Here is a 23,655-nt window from a genome sequence, read left to right on the forward strand (position 1 = left end):
CAGAACACATAAACACACAGAACTCGGAGGGAGACACAGAGAGAGAGAGGGGGGGGGGGGGGGGGGAGAGAGAGAGAGAGAGAGAAAGAGAGAGAGAGAGGGAGAGGGAGAGAGGGAGGATTATCATGGCTCAGTTCAAGAGAATGTCTCTCATTAGGGAAATCGCGACTAGTTGTCGTTTGTAGTGGCCGTTCACCGTTTCCAACCAAGACGGCTGCCTGTTCTGCTTTCCAAAGGAAAACTTCATCTTTAACTTCTCATCCAGACTTCAAGAATTCAAGCTGCTCGTCTGGGTTCTCAAACCGTGATTAAGAGATTTGATGGTTAAGGCTTTTGGGAAGGATCAGAGGGACTTTCCCACAATTTGTAAGTCATGGAAACTCTTGCCCTTGACAAAATCCACTTTTTTTTTGTATTGCGACGCTGACAGAAAATGTGACACTTTGTTTTCATCGACTCTCTTGGGTCCCTTCACCAATTCTCAGATCATGCATATGATCAAACCTTTCTTGATGACTTTGTCTCGTGGGGTTCTGGGGAATTCAAATCTCTATGGCATCCCGAAAGGGTTCATTCGACAATGACAGGGGATTGGGACAGTGAGTAATGATCTCATGTCTCCCTTGTGACCCCTGCAGAACCATATCTCTTGCTAACCCTTACTGAGACGGAAACAGATAGAGGTCAATCGCCTGGCATGATTCAACATAGGCCGGTGGACATAAACTGTAGGTCTTCCCACAATCATTTTTTGTAAGTGAGTGGGGCAGTGTAAGGTTTAAATGGTGTCAATAACAGAGGAACAAAGTGAAGGTTTGAAGGTTCTGGAGAATGGAGTGTCCGGAGGTGAGATTTTGTTCAGGACTAACAAAGTGGCTATGGATAAACCTGTCATGTTCATCACCAATGTTGACCAAAATGGCGATGAGTGTGAAGTGTCAGGAGAGGACGATAATGACGAGAGTGAAGTTGATTACAGGCCAAACTACTGGGAGGATGAGGACGATATCTACCAGGAGTTCGAGGAGTTGGACTTCGAGGCCCTGCCGGATCGCTCGGACACACAGAGCATTCTCTCGGACGATTCTTTCTATCCCCATGACAATTCGGTTGTGTCCCACATGTACCGCTCGCCGATCCCAGACAGCCCCGAACCCATTTCCTTCTTCAAGGCCTGCTGCAACAACAACGCCATCATCGTCAAGATCATGATTAGGCAGGGAGTGACCGAAGAGGAAGTGAAAGAGACGGATCGGAACAGAAGAGTAGGTGTCTGGGATTTTAATAAAATATTTGATTTTCTGCTGACTTGAAACCAGCAAAGTTTCACTTCAAGTTTACAGCTTTCCCGATTGAAACCAGGGTTCGATGGTTTCAATATAGTTTACTACTTTACGGCAGCCATTGGTTTCCAATAATTTTACAATATCATTGCGTGGTAATATAAATTAAGTGCAGATTAATTTGAATAGTCTACAGTGTAACTTTGAAACCATAGTATAACTTTGACCAAAATTTTAGCAGACTTACCATTCACTATGATAGATTACGCAGCTCAAACATCAATCAGTTGATTATAATACTATGTGGAAATGAATGAAAACCAATGGCTGCTTCGGTAGGTCAAAATCCATTGACTAAAAGGTTATTGCAAAGTGCTGTGTATTGTGCAAAATACCACTTATGAAAGGTACACTAAAGATAATTCTAAGTAAACAGCTTGAAACGCACAAGCCTGTTCATTGAACTTTGATGATACATTTTGATAGCATCAGTAGTCAGAGTTAATGTACAACTGTGTAGCGGATCTGAATGTGCAGCATCAGTGCTACAACACTATTGATCATAGTGTAAGCAACGCACTGCCCCTACTCTACAGTCAGCTCCCCAACTGCAGTTCACAGTGGGGAGCTGTTGTATCATCTGGGATGATCATGTTATTCAAAATCAAATTTCAAAATCAATTTGAAAGTTGTGAAATGTTATGTCCACAGTTTTGTCAGAACTCTGCAAACAATACAATATATAATTGTCTTCAGTGTTTATGATATAGATTTATACACTACCGTTCAAAGGTTTGGGGTCACTTAGAAATGTGCTTATTTTTCAAAGAAAAGCACAGTTTTTTTCAGAAATCAGAAAATACACTCTATACATTGTTAATGTAAATAATGGTAAATGACTATTCTAGGTGGAAACATCTGGTTTTTAATGAAATATCTACATAGGTGTATAAAGGCCCATTTCCAGCAACTATCACTCCAGTGTTCTAATGGTACATTGTGTTTGCTCATAGCACAGAAGACTAATGGATGATTAGAAAACCCTTGTGCAATTATGTTAGCACAGCTGAAAACAGTTATGCTGGTGAGAGAAGCTATAAAACTGGCCTTCCTTTGAGCTAGTTGAGTATCTGGAGCATCACATTTGTGGGTTCCATTATACTCTCAAAATGGCCATAAAAAGATAACTTTCAGGTGAAACTCGCCAGTCTATTCTTGTTCTTAGAAATTAAAGCTATTATATATATATATATATATATATATATATATATATATATATAATTCCTTAATAAATGTTAAGGCCAATAACTAAGATCGCCGGCAGTCGGACGAGGGTTTTGCGGTCAGGCCAGCTGGTCCTGGTGCAGCTCCTGCACACCAGCAAGCCGCTGAAGGTCAAATCCCGGAGGAGGGTTCAGAGCAGTTGGTTAATCTTACGGTGACAGATGGAACTGCAAACTGCGCGGAGGCAGTGTCGAGCTGCAGCTTGCCATCAGGGCTCAGCCTCTAAAGGGCTCCCTGAGACATTGACTTGAGAACTTGGTCAGAGATACCGCTTGCTCACAGAACTGGAAACAGACCACTTTCCCGACTAAGAAGATTTGCCTTTTTATCACCAGCAGTTTTACTTCTGGTGTCTCTTCGGAGTAGACTGTGGCTCAGTGTTGGAGCAGTGTTGTCCTTCCATCGGAGGCTCAGTGATTCGATCCCCTGCTCTGCTAGGCCGTGTCGATGTGTCCTTGGGCAAGAAACTTAACCCCAATTTCCTACCGTAGGCTGTGACTATGGCGTATGATTGGGTATAGGAATGAATGGTTAGTTAGCGGCCTGATGGGCAGGTGGCACCTTGCATGGTCATCAGTGTATGAATGGCAGTGAATACATGTAGTTTTAAAGCGCTTTGAGTGGTCGGAAGTTGCAGTCGCACTCATTAAACTATTTGCATCACAACTTCAGAAAGAAAAAGGCCAATTTGGTTGTAAACCAGACATTTCTGCTGGACTTTGATTTCCTTGCATCGTTGTCCAAGAATAGTTGACAACATCCCACAGAAAACAGTAGTTTAAAAAAAAAAATACATTTTAAAGATTTGTGCAGTTGAATCTTGGTTGTTCTGTCCACTTCAGCAAAAGTGAGGTGGTGTCTGCTAAAAACATTGATTTGATTTCACAGAAGAACTCTTTAATCTAACTCTGACCCATTGCACTTCCCATAGCCCTTTTGGTATTGGCCTTACTGGACTTGTTCTTTTCAGCAGTGTTGGAGTGAGGCCAGATCTCAACAACTGAGTTGATGAGAAACTGTAGTCATCACTGATGGTAATTATGGCCAAAAGACATTATTCTACTCCCAATGTGGACTGGAAAGTGTGCACAACTAGATCCAGCACCGTTTGGGTTGTGTCCTTAGGGATGCCCAAAGACCTCAATATGGCAGACACTAATTGCTCAATACAACCTCATAGGTTTTCACTGGTCTTTATCTGTACTTGCTATATAACACTCCTCCTGCAGTGTGTCTAACTCTTGTAGATCTGATGTCTTTCTTCACATTCTGTCACACCGCCGGCTGGTTTGAGTCTGCGTGTACATTTAATTACGTTAATGTATTTTTGTGGGAAAATATAATCACTATCTGTCTGTTACGTACTGTGAAAAACAATATTTTGCTTTGCTTGTAGACAGCATGACTGATAATCCTTATTTTCTTTTTATTAGAAAATGTTTCTCCTGTGAGGAAATGTGGCTATGATTTCACGAATACGCTCCCTGTAGGCCCTAGGAGCCATTTTTGTGTTTTTAAAAGCAAAACTAAAATCAGAAGAAGAAACTCAAGTGCTCTTGTTTTTTTTTGTGTGTGTTCCAGTCAGGTCTGATTGTGGCGTGCTACCATGGCTACGTGGACGTGGCTATGGCCCTTTCTCAGTGCCCGTATCTTGATATTAACTGGCAGGACAATGAGGGCAACACCGCTCTTATTATTGCAGCACAAGCAGGTAAACACACACCTTTGAATGACAGGATTGTTAGTGCAAGTATTTCTTAGAAGGAATCTTCCAGACTGTGTACAGACTGCACTCCCGTTTGTTTAGTTAAACAAATAGTTTGGGGAATAACACATATTTGCTTTCCTGTCGGGAGAAGATTTATTCCACTTGGTGCGGTAAATATGAAGCTACCACCAGAAACCGGCTAATGTAGCTTAGCACTAAAATGGTAGATTATCAGCCAACCCTTTTCTTGGTCAGCGTGTTGTCCCACCCATTTGAGATGAAACCATGCCCACTTCCGTATGGCGAAAGCCTGACATTGTCTGGTACTCATTGCCATGATGCGCCCTTGTGATGACCACACCTACGCTGTGACAAGTGTGACCTTTCGTCATACAGACGCAGGCGTGGTTTCAAGTGTGTTGGAAAAAAGAGATTGATGCGGACAAGACATTCGTTTTCCCCGTCTTATGTTATAAACATGATCGATCATGTTTATAACACAATGTATCGTGATTTTTGTGGTTTTCATTTTTTTATATAATCATTTATTCATTATATTACTTGTAATACAATGTATGATCTACATTTAACATGTAATATTTATGGCAGTGTTTTACTGACATAATCATTTGTTTCTTTTAATGTGACAATTATCCTATTTTAACAAGGTCCTTCTCTTGTTATAACAAGATATAGATAGAAGATATAACACTTTCTCAGTATTGCTAGATACCAGATTATTACATTTTTACTTTCTTGATATGTCACAAATTGGACGCATCAATAAAATACACTTTGCTCGTTATAAGGCAATAATTATATTGTTATAACAAAAACCTATACCTTAAAGAAAAATAGGGCGATGTGGACCTGGCTTACTTTGGCTGAACATTTTGACAATGACTGGTTTAAATGGTTTGATTGAGTTGTATTTAATGCTTGGGATGCTACACACCATTTGCCTTACTTTTCTTTCTGTCAAATAAATGTTTTGATACTGTTGGCTTGTTTACAAACTGTTGACGCCGGTGTTCCACGAACCAACCTATTTTTTTGCGCTTTTGCTGGGACGGTACCCCAAAAAAAAAACTTAAGTTGCAACAAAACTGTAGTTTTCCTGTAACTGAAGAGTAATTTAATGTGCAGTGATCCTCCACTTGCCACTTATTGGTATGATCTTGCTTCAAATGACAATCTTCTCCAACTAAAAAGGAAAGACCTGTACCAGACAAGCATGAACTTCGACCAGCCTTGTACATAAATATCAAATTAATTGAGTACCAACCCAGTTCAAGTTAGTGGAGTTGCAAGTGGCCCATTTATTTGAGTGGGACAGATTCACGTGCTGACTTTGACAGGGATCTAGAAAAAGATTTTGCAGAGATGGTAGAGAGCTCAATGAGTTTCACCGTTAGTGACCATACAGAGAACAGATAACATGAAGCCCAATTTGTGCATTCATAAACACATTAATATATTTTACCTTACTATATTATCGTATTGTCCGTAAAAATCAATCTCCCTGTGAGACATGTTACCTTGTATGTTTATCCCCCCTTTCTACAAAGTTTTGGCGCATATTTTATGGTGGTAGAAATTTTATTGCAGAGAATTTAGTTAAATTAAAAAGACACTGATTATATTATGAGCTCTGGTGCTTCCAGTTACCAGAACGTGTACGTTTGGCATTAGACAGCCCATTAGAAAGCCTTGCTTCTACAGTGATGCAGCCACTTGTATCAGACAATGCGCCGTCTGCTAACGATGACGAATGGCTCTCTGTGTCCTGTGATGAATAGCTGCAGAATACCCTTCATTTTCTGCTTCGTTAAAAGAAGTATCGATCCCCTTTTCATGACAAAGTACTCGGCAACAGCTGACTAAGACCGCGAGTCCACACGACTACGACGGAGTGGTTGATTACATGAGTGTCTAGACATGAATTGGGAATTAAACCCAGGTCCTCTGAGGTGAACTGCCAGTATTAACCATCCACCTCACGCTTCTGCTTCTGGTCGTACCTCTTTAATAGATTCCTGTTGCGTGTGAAAACTCTGCATTGTCATCACTTCGAGGAATTTCAGGAGATCAAGCTGTCTCGCTAGTCTGGATTTAGATGGGATTTCCTCAATTATGAACTCAGGTTGTGAACGTTTAAGAAGCTGTTGTGAATGGTAACATGCTGCAGTTTGACATTAAATCCCATCAGCAACAATGAAGTGACTTATTCGATCCCCAGAGTGGCTAACAAAATATCATGGATGTATAAAGAGAATTGGATACAGCACTGGAGACGGGGACACACTCATTCAAAGTTGCTCAGTGGGACATTAAGACAAATTTTTTTTTACTTCAGAGTAGAAAAGTTTAGATGAAATGACCCAGGTCTTCTATCGATCCAGCCCCAGTATTCAATACTGGGGAGTTAATTTTACCTAATGTATTGTAGCGACCCTGTACAGGCTCGGTCAGGGGCCTTTCACTCTCTCCGGCCAATCACAGGGAAGCAGCGTGCTGCTTGGTAGGGTTGCGGCCTGTGGTTGGTGGAGTAGGGGGGTAGGCGGGTGGTTAAGGAGGAAGTGACGTTGTGTGTTGTTGTTCGTTAGGCTAGTGTGGGGGATGCTACGTGCGCAACTGTTAGCGAAGAGCCTGTTGCCAATCCTGTGACCACTGTTACAATAAACCTGAAAGTTAACGCAACTAACGTCTGCAAGCCGTTACTGCAGACGTTACAATATATATATATATATATATATATATATATATATATATATATATATATATAATCCAATGAGTTACATACATCCCTTTCCCAATGCAAGTCTATCGGAAATTATTATTATTATTATTATTTTTATTCAAAGGCATCACAAATGACAGAATTGATAGTTATAATTTCACGGTTTGGCCACAATATCAAAATGTACTGTGAAGCCCGGTGTTCTTCCGGGGGCGGAGGCGCGGCCGGGATTACATTTCACCCAGATACAACAGATGCGTTTTTCTGATTGGCTATTCGTGTAGCCCATTTCTTTTTATTGATTGGCAGGGGATTCGGGGGAGCCGTGCTTGATTCCTCCATGGTGAGGGCAGTGCGACCAGGTCATGTTTGCGCGCTGCGGCACATTAAATAGCCTAGAGGTTTTTTTCAGCGTGAGAAATACGATGTGTGGCGGGAGGGCGTGACTTAAGACCGAAATGCGTGACAGTCACGCTCAATGCGTGACACTTGAGAGCCCTGGTAATGCTGTCTTCCATGCAAAATTTCAGAAACATCGATCGTAGCATCACGATGGTATACAGTAACAAAAGAGTCTTGATGCTCACAATGACAAGGCTAACATGTTGTGGTTTAGCAAATTATGCTTAGCACGCTATCTGCTAACTAGCACTAAACTTCACAGCCTTCATATACGTACCACATTTTACGCACCCATGCAACATTGCCCACCCCGGAGCCTCACTAGCATGGTCGAACATTAACTGATTGATCTTTTACATAGTCTTTTGTGAACAAAAGGGAATTTAACCGTAGACCGACCACAAAGTTGCACATGTACACACACAGAGGCCTACATATTGTTAAAATGGTATAAGTGAGATAGAAGATTAAAACAAAATGCTTTTTGAAAAGACAAAGGCAATATGGTGCATATCAAAAGAAGCTTTGCTCGTGCCAAACTGTGGAAACCAGCCTGCATAACAGGCCTCTGTGTCTCTCTCCGGTCTGCAGGTCACGAATTCATCTTAAACTACCTGCTGAACTACTTCCCCGGGATGGACATCGAGAGGAGGAACTGTCACGGTTTCACTGCTTTGATGAAGGCTGCGATGCAGGGCCGGGCCGAGTGCGTCAGGGCTCTCATGCTGGCTGGTAAAACAAATGCGATTTAATGATTAAGTACAATGGACCCCCACTCTAAATAATGACATAAAGCCTCTCTCATTCTCCTGACGAGCAACTGAGCGTTACGTGTATAAGATGTCCGTATCAGGGTAGAGAGCTCCTTTGATGTGTTGGTGATGAACGTAGAACAGATTACGGCAATGATTAATACAGATTACAGATTATCGCCTAATGTTTCCAGGAGGTGATATCCAGGCACGGGACAACGGCCGCAGTCTGACGCCCAAGGATTGGGCTCTCTTCACTGGTCGATACGAGACGGCCCATCTGATGCATCAACTGATGTCAAAGCCTTGTGCTGAGCAGTTCTGTGACTCCTTCCCCCTGGAGTGGCCCATGTTAGAGGTTAATACATTTATAAATTTCATCATGACCACATTCATATAGAATTTCCTTTCAACTATAACGTTTGATCTTCCTGTGCAGGAGCTGGTGGGCCAGGCCCAAGAACCGAAGTCCCGCTGGAGGCGTTTGATCAACTTCCTGTCCTGCTGCCCGATTAGGATTTACATGAACAACAGGGTAAACCCCGTGGATGACGGTGTTTTTGACCACATGGTCCAGATCACCACCGCCATCTCCAGTCCGGTCATCGCCACGGCTTGCCGCACGGTGTGCCCCGGCAGCCCGCCATGCATCGGCAAGCGTCGCCAGGCCGTGCAGGAGATCCTGAGGAGGCAGCGGGTGTCGGAGCTGAAGCGCCTGGGCCCAGACAGACTGAACAACTACAAGAGATTCTTCCAGAACTCGCGGGTCCTCCTCATCCCCAAGGCGAGGGATCGGAGGGCCAGCCTGCAGACTCAGCTGCTGAGTGACGTGGCCACGGTGGTAATGAGGCGAGCGAGCCTCCTGCCTCTGAACATGCTGAGGAGGAGCAGCGTGCGCCCGGGCATCGTGGTGCCCAAGGTGAGGCTCTGTAAAGCCCCGGCTCCAAACTTCATACCGGAGAAACTCAAACGGAGCAGTGACCACAACCAGCTCCAGATCCCCAAGTGGAACTACAAGATGAAGAGAATAGAGAGGAAGCAGGAGGAGGAGGAGAGGAGACAACTGTTAACTCTGATAAGGAGAAGATGAGGGGAGAACCGGGGGAGGGGTCAAAGAATTTACTTGAATTTTATTTTTGTTTGCCCAGATTGCGATCATTGTTGGATTTGTTGCCTTGTTTCTACTTGAGTTCACATGTTTCATTTGGGCTTAATATATGGTGCAGTGTGGGAGATTTGGGAGCAAAAGAAGATGAAGTGTCTTGCTACGCTTCAAAAGAAGTGCTGTTCTCAAGCCAGATTCCTGGCTTGGAACATTTGCTATCGGGCCGCAAAAAGAAGGGAGCAGAAAGAGGAATGAGTCAGCGGGAGAAAATTAGGGAGAAAAACAGGAACAGAAGAGAGGCAGAGATTCCAAAAGGGAAGGGGAAAAAAACGCAACAGTATGAGGGCAGATCAAGTAAAAGATACACGATCAAATGTAGAACAAAGCAGAAAACAACATTTGCCAAAGAAGAATACCAAGAAGGGGGGGGGGATTTCACAGGATGGAGAAAGGAGCTGTGATGCGGCCGAATGGAGATTAGTTGGCTGGCTTCTACCACATGAAAGCATGTAGGGAGCATGTAGGGAGGAAGCCAAGAAGCCATTGTACACTATTACATCCAACAGGTATTTGCCAGGAGGAAAGAGGGGGGCAGCTCACACAGGCTTTGTGAGGGCTTTGTCGCAGAAAAGCAGAGCCAAAAATAAACAGCTTAGTGCTGGACTGTGACTTGTTGGTTCCAAAAATACAACCACATGAGACGGTCTCCTGCTCTGTGAGAAACAGGGAGGGGCCCCCGTCACACTCGTTAGCAGTAGCCCAAGTGTGTATTTGAATTTTGCATTGGATTGGCAGTAATGAAAAAAAGGCCTTTTGGAGGAGCTTTTTACTAAATACAAAGAAGTGTTTTAATGGCCGAACACGCCCCCTCATTGTTCACCAGTTATTTGATTGGACGCTAATCACTGGAGTTTCATACCGGAGTGAAGATTAAACTGAAGTTATATATTTGATTTGTTTTCTAATTCACCATCTGGTTAAAATATATGTTCATTGTAAGTCTAAACAACAAAAGGAAACAACTTTCTTCATTTATTAGAAAGAATTGTCATTTTCTGATCTGATTTCCCTCAATTACTTTTATTTTAGATTAAAATTAAAATCAGAGAGCTGGAGAGACAAAACACGTTTTACATGTATCATCATTTCCATTCAGGGAGGCTGATCATTCCTGAGTGTCGGGTTTAATGAGTTATATAATTTAAGTTTCACCTGAAACATTGAGCCTAATACATTTAGTCCAGTGTTCAAGAGAAACCTATTGGGTTATTTTATAATGACGTCACAATCAGAATTTAATTAATAAATAAGACAAACGCATTCCGCCGGTATGGAAAACGGTCCTGTGCGTATAAGCAGGACACAGTATAGATCCTCAATGCAGTTTGTTTAGCAAGAACCAGGTTACAGAGAGAAACATCTCTTTATTAGTATACGTACACTGATTATGTGTAGAGACACAGACTATCAAAAGTCTCTCCAGCTGTTAAAGCCGACTGACAGCTGATCCAGAAGTGATCAGCTGATCCACCATCAGAAACAGACGTCGCTTCACATGACACTTTAGAGGAAAGGACTCCTCATTTCTCTTAAAACATATTTCCTTGCTTCCTCTCTCCTCGCATGGTTTCGTGACGTTGCAATGACCATGTCCATGTCTACTTTCATTACATCAAGGCTATGGTAAATATACTATATTACCTTTATCACCCTCTAGTGGCAACCACTGAGAAGCGCAACAAACGTCACCACATAGTTGACTAGAAGCTGCAATACAAAAAAGGAAAACCATGCCAAACTCTCTGAATCGAAACTGTTGATGGCCTAAATACGTGTCAAACCATCATTGGCATATGAGGAGATACGTCGGTCGACTCATACTTGAATGTTAATATGGATCTCATATTTGATTGAGATTAATAATATATATATTGGGCTGATGGGTGGGGTGGAGGAGCACAGGTGTAAATGATGAACTGAATGACGACTTCCGGGTCCTGCTGCGCATGTCTGGCTCACTGGCTCTCACTGGGTCGCTTGAATGGAGCGGAGACATCGTTAGTGTTATGAGTGACACCTGTGCTCATCCTGCTATGATTCAGTCAAAATGTCTGCCCTGGTATAATTGATTATCATGCACCGTTTATTTTATGTTTTGTATGTTTATAAAGGTCTGTTTCTATGTAGACATATTTCACCCGTCGACTCACAAATGCTGAAGATATCAGATGAACTGTCGAAGACAAAGGCTTCTGTCAAACATCTAAAAGTAATTAAAACCTTTGCGCAGTGTTGTGTTTTTCTTTTGAAGAGCTGCTGGCGCTGTGAGACATGTTCGTCACGTCACGGTGCAGTTTCTAAACTACAGGTGTCCTGCAGAAACATAGTTGTGGTGAAGCTTAGATAAGGGGGAAAAGATGCCTTCCTCTCATTTCTGGAGATGTGACCCGATGCTTTAAACTGCGCTCTCAACGGTGCATGTGCAACGACAAAAAGAAGATGATAATATCAGTGCCTGTGGCGTGGTGATCCATCTGCACAGAGCCACGCAGAACAGGCCTCAGACTAAAATGGCCACCACCCTGACCTGTGGTGCAGTTTCTCTGAAAGACCACTAGAGGGCAATCACAACCATTTTTAGATGTCAATACTCACGGAGGATCATCTTTTCCTCTGTGGTGAAGCACAGGAACCCAACTGCAGGAGAGGCTGCACCATCCTGTGTTTCCACCTAAGATGTGGCACATTTTCATAGACTTTGTGTCCAATTCCTGTCACTTGGGTACTGTATGTATTTTTCCGACTTCACCTTGAATAAAGAGTTCTCAATCTGTTGTTTCAAGTCTTCTTCAATAAAGCATGATGTTAATTTAGTAAATTATGGTCCATTTATGAATAAAATAAAATAAACAATCGTTTGCATTTTTGTCTGCGAACTGTAACCCTTTCAAAGTGTTTTTGGTTTATGAAAGTTATTGTAAAATGTTTGTAACTTAAAATGTCTTACTACTTTGCTCCTCCCTCTCGTGTCACTTCTGGTTTCATAAAAACAAGATGGTCGAATGCGTTCCAGCACCCATACTACCATACTATTAGTATGTGCCAATAAATAGTTTGTCAAATGCAGTATGAAAGAAAAAAAAACGGTACCAGAATGTTTTACTACAGCCGTCACATTTTGTTTTGCAGTATGCTAGTTAGCTGCTTTTCTGACTATTTCTGACCCTCAATCTTCCGCACAGTGGATGCATGAGCAAGAGGGTCAAAGTTCAAAGTGTTCAACAACTTTAATACACCACGCAACAATGACATACTGAAAAAAGAATAAGCAACAAAGTGTTCACTGTGAAAGGTTAGCTATTGAGCTTCAAGTCTTTGATGTTGAATTTGCGTATCGTGGTGAATGAAGGCTGCTGTGGGATCCTGCCTGGGGGATGTTGTGGTAGAGCAGCTGCTCGGCAGCTCATTGAGGTGAAATCGATCTGCAGAACATGAGTCTATAATAGCTGGTGTGCTGATTGTTATGGATGGGTGCCCATAGAGAGATGGACATGTCAGCAGCAGTAACTTTCAAGATATTGCAGCAATGGTATGTTCAGTATTTGGATGCTTGCTCTTACCTGTGCAGGGGGTTAGGTGGAGTTAAGGTGGAGGCCCAGGCTCGCTTCAGACGTAGGCGGTTTTCAGAGGGCCAGGCGCCACGGCCGCGGTTGCTCCCCACCACCGACTGCAAAACCCAGGGCATGATGGTAAACGTCTGGCGCTCGTCGAATTGAAGAGCTCTTTGTTGCGACGACAAAACACCAAGTTTTTGTGAGAAATGCTAATTTTCTGTGTAATTGTAATTTTGAATGCTAGATTGTTGGCTCTTAGTGTTTTTGTGCAATGAACGTTTAATCTATTAACATATCTTGTGTGGTTCAATTAATAAATAATAATATTAATGGCAGAAGAATAAAGGAAATAATACACACATTGCCATATACATATTTATAAAGAAATATCAATAAATTGCAAACATGGTCCGCAAACTACAAGTAGCCTCCAAATCTATCGGATCTAACTTCTGTGACTTCCTGTGTGTTATCTGAAGGCGGCTGGAAACTGTTGTTCTTTAGTTTAAAATGAGTTTCATTGAAATTCCAGGCTTCGGTTTTGCACAAAGTTTCTTTTTGCACTACTTTGTGCACTGATCAAATCGAGAGCTTATGGGACTTTTATGCTTCCACATGTCTTCTTTCAGACAAGTGGAAAGAAAATATCCCAAATTCTCATTTAGCTATTTATTTCACTACTTTGTCTATTTTCAGAAAACCTCAAAAGTGTTATAGTCTTAATATGAGTTATCAAATTTCTTTTTCTTTTTTTTTACCATATTACCTGTAGTATCTTCAAAATGTATGTAATGTTACAGTACATATCTTTAATGGACAGTTCAAGCTCTTCCTATCGTGACATTTACCAATTTTGATAGTTTTGTATATATTTACAGATTGCTCCAGACAAGGTCTGTGGATTAGTTTTGGAAAGAGACATTGCCGTTGAGTTTTTCGAAATGTATCGTGCAATAAAGTCCCATTATATTGAAGAGAAGACAGACATTTTTATGCAGATATCTTATAAAATAGGCAACTCGTACCAAAACAATCTAGACTGATAAATATAACCACATGCAAGAGGAGGAATATGTATTCATGATTTCTTTTCTTTTTTTATAAAGAGCCAGAAAATCTCCACTTTAGGAACATTTACATACACCAAACTTTCCACTTCTATTGTCGTCTATATTCTGAAGGTCATGTGCTAACACACAGGTTAACACATGGGAAAACACCACAAAGACACTTTTAAACAGAAACAAACGACTCAACCGAGGTTTCTTCGATGGTCCGTTTATATTTTTTTGGAGCAGTTGCAATCAGTTTGAGGCAATAGAAAGTTTCACAATTCTCTTTTCAAAACGTTTGGTCTAGCAATAAAAAGGTATCATACCTTCTCGCAGTCAGGTTTCACCGCCCAAGGATCACAGGGACGTACATAAGTCAGTTTCCAGATGCTCGCAAACAAAATACAGCACGTCTGTTGTTCATCCAGTGTTTTTGTGGGGACAGTTGCGTTATTCTAAACAGCAGTGGGTAGGGAGAACCAGGGTATGTTGTCGCGTTTTAAAATGTAGCCTTTCTCACATAAAAAAAAATTTGGACAAAAATAAATAAATCACCATTTAGTTTCAGATTTACTAACAACAAATACTCATGCATTCATGAGTGCAATTGTTCAGCTATGAAGCATAATGAGACCAATTAATCAGAAATGTTTTTTTTCCATGCATGGGAAATACAAGAATCCAAGTTGTGATTGTTCTGTCACGTGGCCGATGATCAATCGTTTGTTATCGATACACGAAGGGGAACGAATGTTTTTGTGCACGGTTAAAAATACAGACATATTGGAAATACTTCTCATGGATGTAGCACCTTTTTTTCATTTTTTTTTCACCTGCTTTAGTGACAACGTGGATCCCTGGGCCCTGGTCTACTCTACTCCACATAGCAACAATTTTACTACACAAAGTCGACAATTTAGTGTGTGACCAGAAAATAAAATGTGAACAAAATTCCTACATGTAGCTGTTTTTTTTTTTTTTTACAAGTCTTTTTTTCCCATAATGTTGCTGCTATAAGTGACATCCACATCTGCACATAAAAAGTATATATTTATATTTATATAATATATATCCGTACTCTATTAACAGTTATGTCTACCATGAAGTTAGAATTGCCACCCATCTCTCAGAAAAGATTTTGTTTTTGTATTTTTGTACTTCAAACACCGATTATTTTACAACACAGAAATCAAGTTATTTTGTACAACTTTGGAGGAAGCGTTGCTCCGCCCGGTCACAGTCCTTCCGTGATTTTTAGATTTTTTTTTATATTACGTCTTCTCCCCAGTCCCAGTGCAGTTAAGACAGGTTTCATCCCAGTAACACACAGTTTAGAAAACCCAAAGCATTTACAAACTGGCATCGCTGGAACTGCAAGGCTGTTCGGCTGAGAGCTTCAGCTGAACTTGGACCCTTTAACACGCCCCTAATCCCCCCGCCTGCCTTCTTCAGCTGAGGGGAAGTAACCCTCGTTTGGCACGGTTATATACACACAATATGAGCACAGTTCACTCAAAGGAGGAGCTTATGGAAACAAAAAAGAGGGTTTGAGTTGTTAATGTGGAACGCCAAAAAACTGAAACTAGCTTAAAAAAGATGAGTTTTGTCACGGAAAAAAAGGCTGTTTGAGATGGCCATTCTGTAGGGCAGTTAAAGGAGCACCGTGACCTACCAGAATTGATGCTTCAAATACCCAATTCATATCCGATATTTCAGCAATAGCAACTTGTCGACATCAGTCTGGAGCTTTAACATGAGTTCTGAAAGAGTGCAGGAATCGTGTGTGTGTGTGTTTTGTGTGTGTTAACGGTGGGGGGTAGTTAGTGAGGACGTGAGGTTGACCCAATGGCGAAAAAGGCCCGACATGACACAGAAGTAGTGCAATGTACAGTAGTACACAATGCATCTGGGTAAATGTACAGTGTACATCAAATACTATACAACCAGAATCGAGAATTAAAAAAGTAGAAACACAACAAAAGAAAAAGAAATAAAACAGTTACAAATGACCAGTCCAGAGGCATTCTTCACCCAGAGGAGGATACATCACGCCGGAGCCACAGAGAGAAACAAAGGTTTGTGTGACAGGCGTCCTACATTTCCTACAGCTCTGCTTCTTGTGCTTCACATTACTAAAAGCCATGTTGCTATACCACATATTTACAGCTTTTTCTCCCGGGTGCTCTTACACGTTCCATTTCGCAATCCCCCCAAAAACCTTTTCCCATTCTCGAGTCCACCAATTAATTTGTCGCTTTTCATTGTCCTTCTTCACCTCAATACGCTCTTCCATCTTTCCCCTCCACGTTCTCTAGCGTCGTGTCTGTCCGTCCCTCTTACGTTCTGTATCCGGAGGCCTTCGGGCGCAGGAGGCCTTTCTGTTCTGCTGAACTTTCTCGCAGTACTTGATCACAAACTAAACACAGAAAGAAAATGTGTCCGTCAGTTTTGGTGGTGGTGTGCATGCACATGCATGGCCGCTCCTCCGTTCGCTTCTGTTCCTCCTTTGTCCCTTCTCCCCCCTCCCTCAGATGTCTCTTGAGAAGAGTTTTAATGTCTTTAGATATTCTCCTGCTCTCCATCCTCCCCTTCCATCATCCTGCTATCTATGATGCTACTCAGGAACTACAGGGGAGGATGGGGAGGAGAGGACCGGTCCTCTAATCTTCTCTACTCCTCTTAAACAACCCACTCCACCCTCCTCCTCCTCCTCCTCCTCCTTCTCCTCCTCCTCCTGCTCCTTAGACCCAGGAGTCTGGTGAGGCTGGATAGTGGCTGGTCTCGTAGTTGAGCTCGCTGTAGGGCCGCGAGGCAGAATAGAAGTCTACGTAGTTGCCGGTGGACTTGAGGCCCTGTAGATGCATGTTGAGGTCACCCTGCGGGGGGTGCACTCCTGCGTGAACCTGGTTCTCGTAGAAGGCCTGGTCCTCGTAGTTGACGCTTTCGGGCGGGGGAGGGTTTTGGAAAGGAGGGTAGGGCTCTGAAGGCAGGCCTTGAGAGGAGATCTGGGTAAAGAAAATCAAAGTTTGAGAGAGAAGCAGTATTATGACGGCTAGGTGCAAACCCAACTTGTCAAATACCAACGCTTGGTCAGTGGCCCCCGGTATCCTATACTGACGCACTAAGGGTACCCTTAATCATCTGTATGAGATGCAACAGTCTTTTAGCTAGGGCTCGTCTGAAGGACTAACACTCTTGTCGCCTCATTGCTTCCTTGATTTAATGAATTTCTTCACAAAAGCTACACTCTTAATCTTGCGTTTACCAGAGATGTGCTCATAAGCTTGGAAATAAATCATTCAGCATGAAAACAGCATAAACAAGCACTACTCGACTAAATAAATGGTAGCTGTTTAAGATCTAAAAACCGATTAGTCAACTAATCCAGTAAGAGGTGGCAGCCCTACGTTCAATGTAAACATTTGCATCAGAGCAACTGACGCAGAATAAAGAGCGAAAAAGTTGCTTGAGAGGTCAAACGAATGCAGACTTTCACCCAGGAGACGGCTGTTCATGTCCCGTTTGAAACCAAAAGACAACGATTACTTATTTACCATGGCTACTTAACTTACACGGCTAAGGTGTGAACACAGCTTTTTTGTTGAGCGAGTAAACTGATGCTGTAAACGCGGCGCAAATATTCGCAACACGTTTGGTATGAATGCAGCATTAGACTTCTGGGATGGAATGGCAAACAGCTACGGTTTCAATGTGTGCCGCGTTCACGCCAAAAGAGTTGTGAAATATTTGCGCGAGTAGATTACATGTAGAGTCAATGCACAGACGCGAATGGTTGCGGAAAAGCAAATTTTTCGCCGGGCGGGGCGAATGAGGCGAAAAAGGTGCTTTTAGGCCCAGGGGAATTGTGGGGAACATTTTTCAATATGTATCTATCAATATCGGATCTAACAAGTACTATTTATTAGCGCTATGGGATGATGAAAACAAACTCTGTGCACATGTTGGTGACTTGAAAATGTAGGTGAAATAATGAGGCATAAAGGTCAATTAGCAGTAAGGATTTTGTTTGTTAAAGCGTTTTTAGCTAGCTAGCAAACTAGTATCTACACACAAAGTGGATTTGATTCTTGTGCATTGTACAACCACCATCGCTGGGTAATCTGAAGGGCTTGTACTGGCAACATTGCAGAATTGACTGCTAACACTTTGACATTGATTCATTCCTGTATTCCTATAATTGCTTAACAAGACTTTTAATTACCTCATAATAGTTGTATCCACTTTGGTGTCACCATTAAAATCCCATATAAAAATGGGACTAGTATTGCTACAATATTTTGTCTCCTTCTGGAACGTACTATAGGAATTCTATACAGCATTTCCTTCTCTTAAAGGTGATGCAAGTTACGTAGAGGCATTTTAAGCCTATTTAAATGACAGCTAGCTATACTTTGAGGTATTTGTGCTAGCAGCGCTTTGTGATCAAATTTAAAAAACACTGAGAACACTGAGAAGTGACTCGTCGTACCTGGTTGTACTTCAGGTCATCAGTGGGCGACACGTATGCTCCTCTGTGCAGCGTGGAAGACCCACTGGAGATTTTACCTGCAGAGACAGAGAGGATGAGAACGTGAGCTGAACGCCTGCTCTGAAACCATTTATTCAGGTATTACTGTGAAGGCCGAGGAGTGTGGGCCAGCTGTCAGCGTTATCAGCTGGACGTGACGCAGTTTTCATTAACAATAAGAATCAAAATGACAGTGAGTGAGGATGACTAAGGAGAGCTTGGAGCTCAGTGTGTGTCCGTGCTGTCAGAGTGCAAATATTTCAGCAGAAATTAAATAATGCAACTGTATAGCAGGTTTTGTTCACAGTACGTGATGTACATAAATGTATTAATTCATGCCTAATATGCCCCCCTTATAATCGTAATTGACTAGCAGAAACGCTGTGTCTGGTAATAGTAACACAAAATCTCCCCAAAAAACACAATTTGTCATTTTAACTCTTTGATTTCTCCATGAATGAAATAAACTAACCAGATATAAAGAGTAAATTGGTGAATTTTACAGGTGCTGGTACGTAGCTAGGCTAGCCGGTCCCCCCGTTTCCAGTCTGTATGCTAAGCTAAGCTAACTATCTCCTAGCACCAGCTTCATATTGTTGTACTGATACTGAATGAGAATGCCACTGTTGTTCTCATCCAACTCTGCATGAAAACAAAAAGACTCCTTCTCCAAAATGTTGAACAGTTCCTTTAATACTGTAAAACCTATATCAACATGTGGTTGATACGTATTCCAAAGCTACACACTCAGCTGAAAAACTCATTAACGTTATGGGAGAATGTGTCAGACGCGCAAGTGTGGAACTCCTACCCATCATGGCGTCTTTCCGGGACGTGTGTTCGCCCTTGTTGTCATGGTAACTGGCATTGCCAGTCAACTCATAGTCTGCCTTCCTCTCCTTCAGCGCCATCATCTCCCTGGGGGAAGCAGGGGCACTCACTGCACACAAACACGCACAAACAAACGGGGGACGTCTTAGACCTTCACTCCATCAGAAATACATCATCAATACTCTTTTGGAATCAGAGGGGTGGAGGCTACGACAGGAGGGACAGCCGCTCACATCCCACTGCGAGTCCCTTCATGGCAGAAAGGTCAGACGGATTTGCACATTTGCAAGCATTTCAGGTTTTGTATTTACCTCAACAAAGACACAGCACTCTCACTGTCCCGCTGAAATGAGTCTGAAACAGATGCTGCTTGTGGGTATTCATCACAAATCTGCCTTTTTGACCAGGGTGTGATCAAAGAAGTAAATATTTAGTCATCTCCCCCCTCTGCATCTGATTTACTCTGTCTTCTCTTTCTGTCTGGCTGCAGGCCACCCTCTCTCCACACGTATTCACTACAGCTACATATGTTCATCTCAAACTCCCACTGGCCCTTTAATCTGTCTGTCTGTCTGCTTTGGCATTACTCACTCAAAAAGTATCTTAATCGTAATAATAAACGCTGGACTGACAGGTGGGATCAGTGGCAATGACAATGAGTTAGATCTGGTTAGCCGTGTTGGAGGAAACCTGGCGATTGATTTAGTGCCACTTGGTTCAGTAGTGTTTCCTCTCATATTCAAATGCTCAACGGCCCTTCACATGCAGCCATACAAAGAAGCTGGCTAGGATGCGGCCTGCCAGCCTCTTTGTATGGCTGCATCTGTGGCTTTGTCTCGCTTCCGTTTCACACTTTTAGCATTGACCCGTACACTCATCCGTGCTCTGCTAATAAGATCACGGGTCTATCTTGATATCGGCACCTCTCCACGGCCAGTTATCCAAAGGTTTCTTTTGTGTGTGAAGGATTGCCACAGCAGGGAAATCATACAAATGACTTGATGGACCATCTGCATGCATGATAGTAAACTGAGAAACTAAATTAAAAGTGTCATGAGATATGATGGAAACCGAGCAACTAGTCTGGTAAAATATGGAGTGCAGAACTGACACTATATCCTTTATTGACACAACATATAATTTCCTCTATTGTTATTAGGGATCTGATATCAAGCCGATACTGACTGAAAGAGCTGGATTGAGTATCTGTGACACCGGGGCAAATTTATTAAATTCAGTTCTATGTTTTTATACTATATACATTATATGGTACTGGAAATAGAATTACTGGTGATGCTGCATTAAAAAGATTTACACTTGAATTGTAGATTATGGTCATTTTGAAGATTTAGTTGCTGGTGTACAATTTATTATTTTAATAACAAACAATTCAGTTAATTTATGTCTATGTATTTATTATGTTACATTTAGTTTTAATAAGTTAGGAGGAAAGCAATGTTTAAATCAAGCCGGATGTTACCTCACACATAATAATCGCAGTCACTTCCACACAGTGAGGCACAAAGATTATTAATTGCGAATCCCTATCTCTTATATAACCCTTATGTATTTTAAAAATACGACCAGGTTGAGGGCCGGTGACCTGTCTGGGAAACTTCCAACACAGCATGAGTCTGAACGTTGTAAGATTGATGTAAAAGCTAAAAAAAAAGAAAGCGAGGTTAAATGTACGCCGTGTTCGCCTACTTAAGATAAAATGTAATAAGTGTATCACTCCATTATCATCTATTGTTCATAAAGAAGAAGAAGTCAGTCTGATGAACCCCTACAGACAACAGAAATGAGTCATTGTTAAGTTGTTGAGCAGATTCCTCTCCCGTTGGAAGGGTCTATAAAAAAGTTAATGGCTGGGCGAGCTTCCCACGCAATCAGAACGGTTGTAAATTGGAGGATTCGGTGGCAAAATGAGAATCCAATCTAATGGCAGCCTGTGAGAGAACGTAAAAACGGTCTGCTTCCTGCATTGTAGCTCTTTCCGTAACAGCCCTGAAACTGAGTGACGTCACAAGCAACATTTACGTAAGTGCCAACCGTGTCATGGGAAAAAAACTGATCACATTTGTTTCTACCCCAATCTTTTCAAAGTAAGTGAACATCAGAGGATGTTGCCACGAGTCCAATAATAGTGAAACCTGGAGAGCCCACAATAGTCAAACCCTAATCTGGTGCGACCGCAAGGGAGGCCCCCTGCAATGACTTTACTTGACAGCAGAGCGATTTGCCGGTGGTCGTCGCAGTGTGAAGGTTGAAATGGACTTCAGCTACTTCACAGCTGTGTGTTTTTTTTTGGACTGGACTGCACTGGTGGAAATATTGATAGAGGATAAAATGGAGGATAGGAGAGTTGAGTGTGTGTGGAGTCACCTGATCGATTGTTGGGAGAGGTCCGTACGGGAGAGATGGACGGAGTGCGAGAGGAAGAATAAGGTCGCTGCCTGTCCCGCTCTATCGTGGAGGAGGAGCCGACGAAATGGTACTGGGAGTAGCCGTCCTGGAGAAGACAAAAGAAAGACCAGAGGAGAGATGGGACTGTAAGAAATAATGCACCTGCACACCTTGCAAACGCTCTGGATTCATTCAGACTTTACCTTTTTGTAGAGGCTGCGGAGGTCTCTGTATTGCCACATGCTGTTCAGGACTTGAGATGCTGCTTTCACAACTTTAGGACTATGTCTTGGAATTCAGCAGAGAGGGAAAAAAAAAAAAAACAAGTATAAAGCTGGACTGTCCTGTTTTGTGGTCATGGGAGATATAAAGACATCACAATGCAGAAGAAAGAGGAGACAGACATTAAGGCGAGACACTACACCAGTAAAGCATCATCTCACTGCTGTCTCCAAAGAAGCAAAATGAAAATGCCTCTTTTTATTTCCTCAAATATGGAACCCCAATTGTACTGAGGCCAAATTATATAATAACTGCTCGCTTGATTGATTGATTGGCCAATATTCCATTCTGCGTCTTCTGGGGTTTGACTCCGCTGAATAATATCTGTGGGTTTAATTGGCTCATGTGACCTTATCAACGCAAAGAAAATTAGACTTTATTTCTGCGAGTCATTTTGGGAAATGTTATTGTTTAGGATTCTATCTATGATTGCGTGTCGTGCACTTGCAGTGATGCAAAGCAGCAAAACATTCTTTGAAAAACAAGAATATATTAAAAAAATAAGAATCTTTGGATTTAGACCATCAATACTCTAAAAGTGACTCTGAGTTATTATTTTAGTGATAACAGAAATGAATTTCAGCCTATGATTATTCACTGAGCATTGGAGAAAATGAATGCAACCTTTGGACATAAAACTAAGAACCAAATGTGCCATCTCCACTGCCCTACAAATGCAAAACAGACATAATTATAAAAAATTCAGTTGAGACCTGAACGACTCTTTTGACATCCGTTTTAATATATAAACAGTTTGCCATAGAAATGTGCAAAACGGAGCCAACAGCCAACGAGACAGCGAGAGCTGGCCTATGTCGAGTGAAAGCTAGCTGTGAGATGGCTAGGAATAGCCTGAGCTAAAGCTAAAACTAAATGTACTTATTGATAGTAGTTGTAGCCGTCTGTACATTAAAAGTATCTTGGTACATCAGGTAATTATTCCCCATAAATGAATGGAGCAGTAGTTGAATCCAACCATGACGGAGAAAACATAGCTAAACTGCTGCTAAAGCTAACTAGCCAAGTAGATCTCAGTAGGTTTTCACTCTAGTGGATTTAATGCAATATTCATCTAGAAAACAGAGAAACATTTAATTCCTACATGAAATAGACCGTAAATAATCAAAACAACGTTATACATAAATACTGTATATATATATATATATATATATATATATATATATTTTTGGAAATCAAACACCTTTTGATGGTAGATACAGCATGTCCTACAAAATACCCAAAGATGAGAGTTTTGTAACTTCATTTTTTGGTATTATGTAGGTTCCATGGCACTGATTCTTCTGGGCAAAAATAATCAGTCTCAAAAGGAGATAGATATTGGATAGAGAAGACATTTCCAACATCGAGACAGGTATATAGGTAAGGGACAATACAGTTTCAATACAATTCAGGCATTGGCAGCACGCTGAGAGCCAGTTTGATTTGGGCTGGAGTCCTACAGTATGTTGCATGTACCCTCTCTTGCTCCTGCCCCACGTTTCCACATCTCTTCTGTCAAACAGTCAAATAAAAGTCAAATTACAAAAATATATGCACTTAGGTGTGCGGGTAAACGGACTGTGCTAAACTTGTGAGTTGTGAGTCATCGGTCAAAACAGTTGGCAGAAAATACATCCGCCCTCGTCCTGCCTCACCTCTGTCTTTGTG

General features: G+C 41.9%; 2 protein-coding genes across 3 annotated transcripts in view; one reads left to right on the top strand and one right to left on the bottom strand.

The window, feature by feature from the left end:
* Nucleotides 1-782: 782 nt before the first annotated feature.
* On the top strand, nucleotides 783-9,259 carry LOC306735537 (ankyrin repeat domain-containing protein 33B-like; the record flags this gene model as incomplete). The annotated part of the gene is made up of 5 exons (XM_079217018.1): nucleotides 783-1,265; nucleotides 4,149-4,278; nucleotides 8,009-8,149; nucleotides 8,364-8,527; nucleotides 8,609-9,259. 5 exons carry the CDS (start codon nucleotides 783-785, stop codon nucleotides 9,257-9,259), a joined length of 1,569 nt encoding a protein of 522 aa, XP_079073144.1.
* A 7,422-nt stretch (nucleotides 9,260-16,681) lies between these two features.
* The window catches only part of ctnnd2b (catenin (cadherin-associated protein), delta 2b), a gene marked incomplete at both ends in the record, with an annotated part of 125,004 nt that continues 118,030 nt past the window's right edge, over nucleotides 16,682-23,655 (bottom strand). For both annotated transcript variants that reach the window (XM_079225404.1, XM_079225403.1), the window contains 5 exons: nucleotides 16,682-16,945; nucleotides 18,430-18,506; nucleotides 19,280-19,408; nucleotides 21,685-21,811; nucleotides 21,909-21,993. In XM_079225404.1, the coding sequence (XP_079081530.1) occupies nucleotides 16,682-16,945; nucleotides 18,430-18,506; nucleotides 19,280-19,408; nucleotides 21,685-21,811; nucleotides 21,909-21,993 (682 nt within the window). The remainder of the gene's footprint in view (nucleotides 16,946-18,429; nucleotides 18,507-19,279; nucleotides 19,409-21,684; nucleotides 21,812-21,908; nucleotides 21,994-23,655) is intronic.

Source organism: Taurulus bubalis, assembly GCF_910589615.1.
Source record: "Taurulus bubalis genome assembly, chromosome: 1".
NCBI classification, from domain to species: domain Eukaryota; kingdom Metazoa; phylum Chordata; class Actinopteri; order Perciformes; family Cottidae; genus Taurulus; species Taurulus bubalis.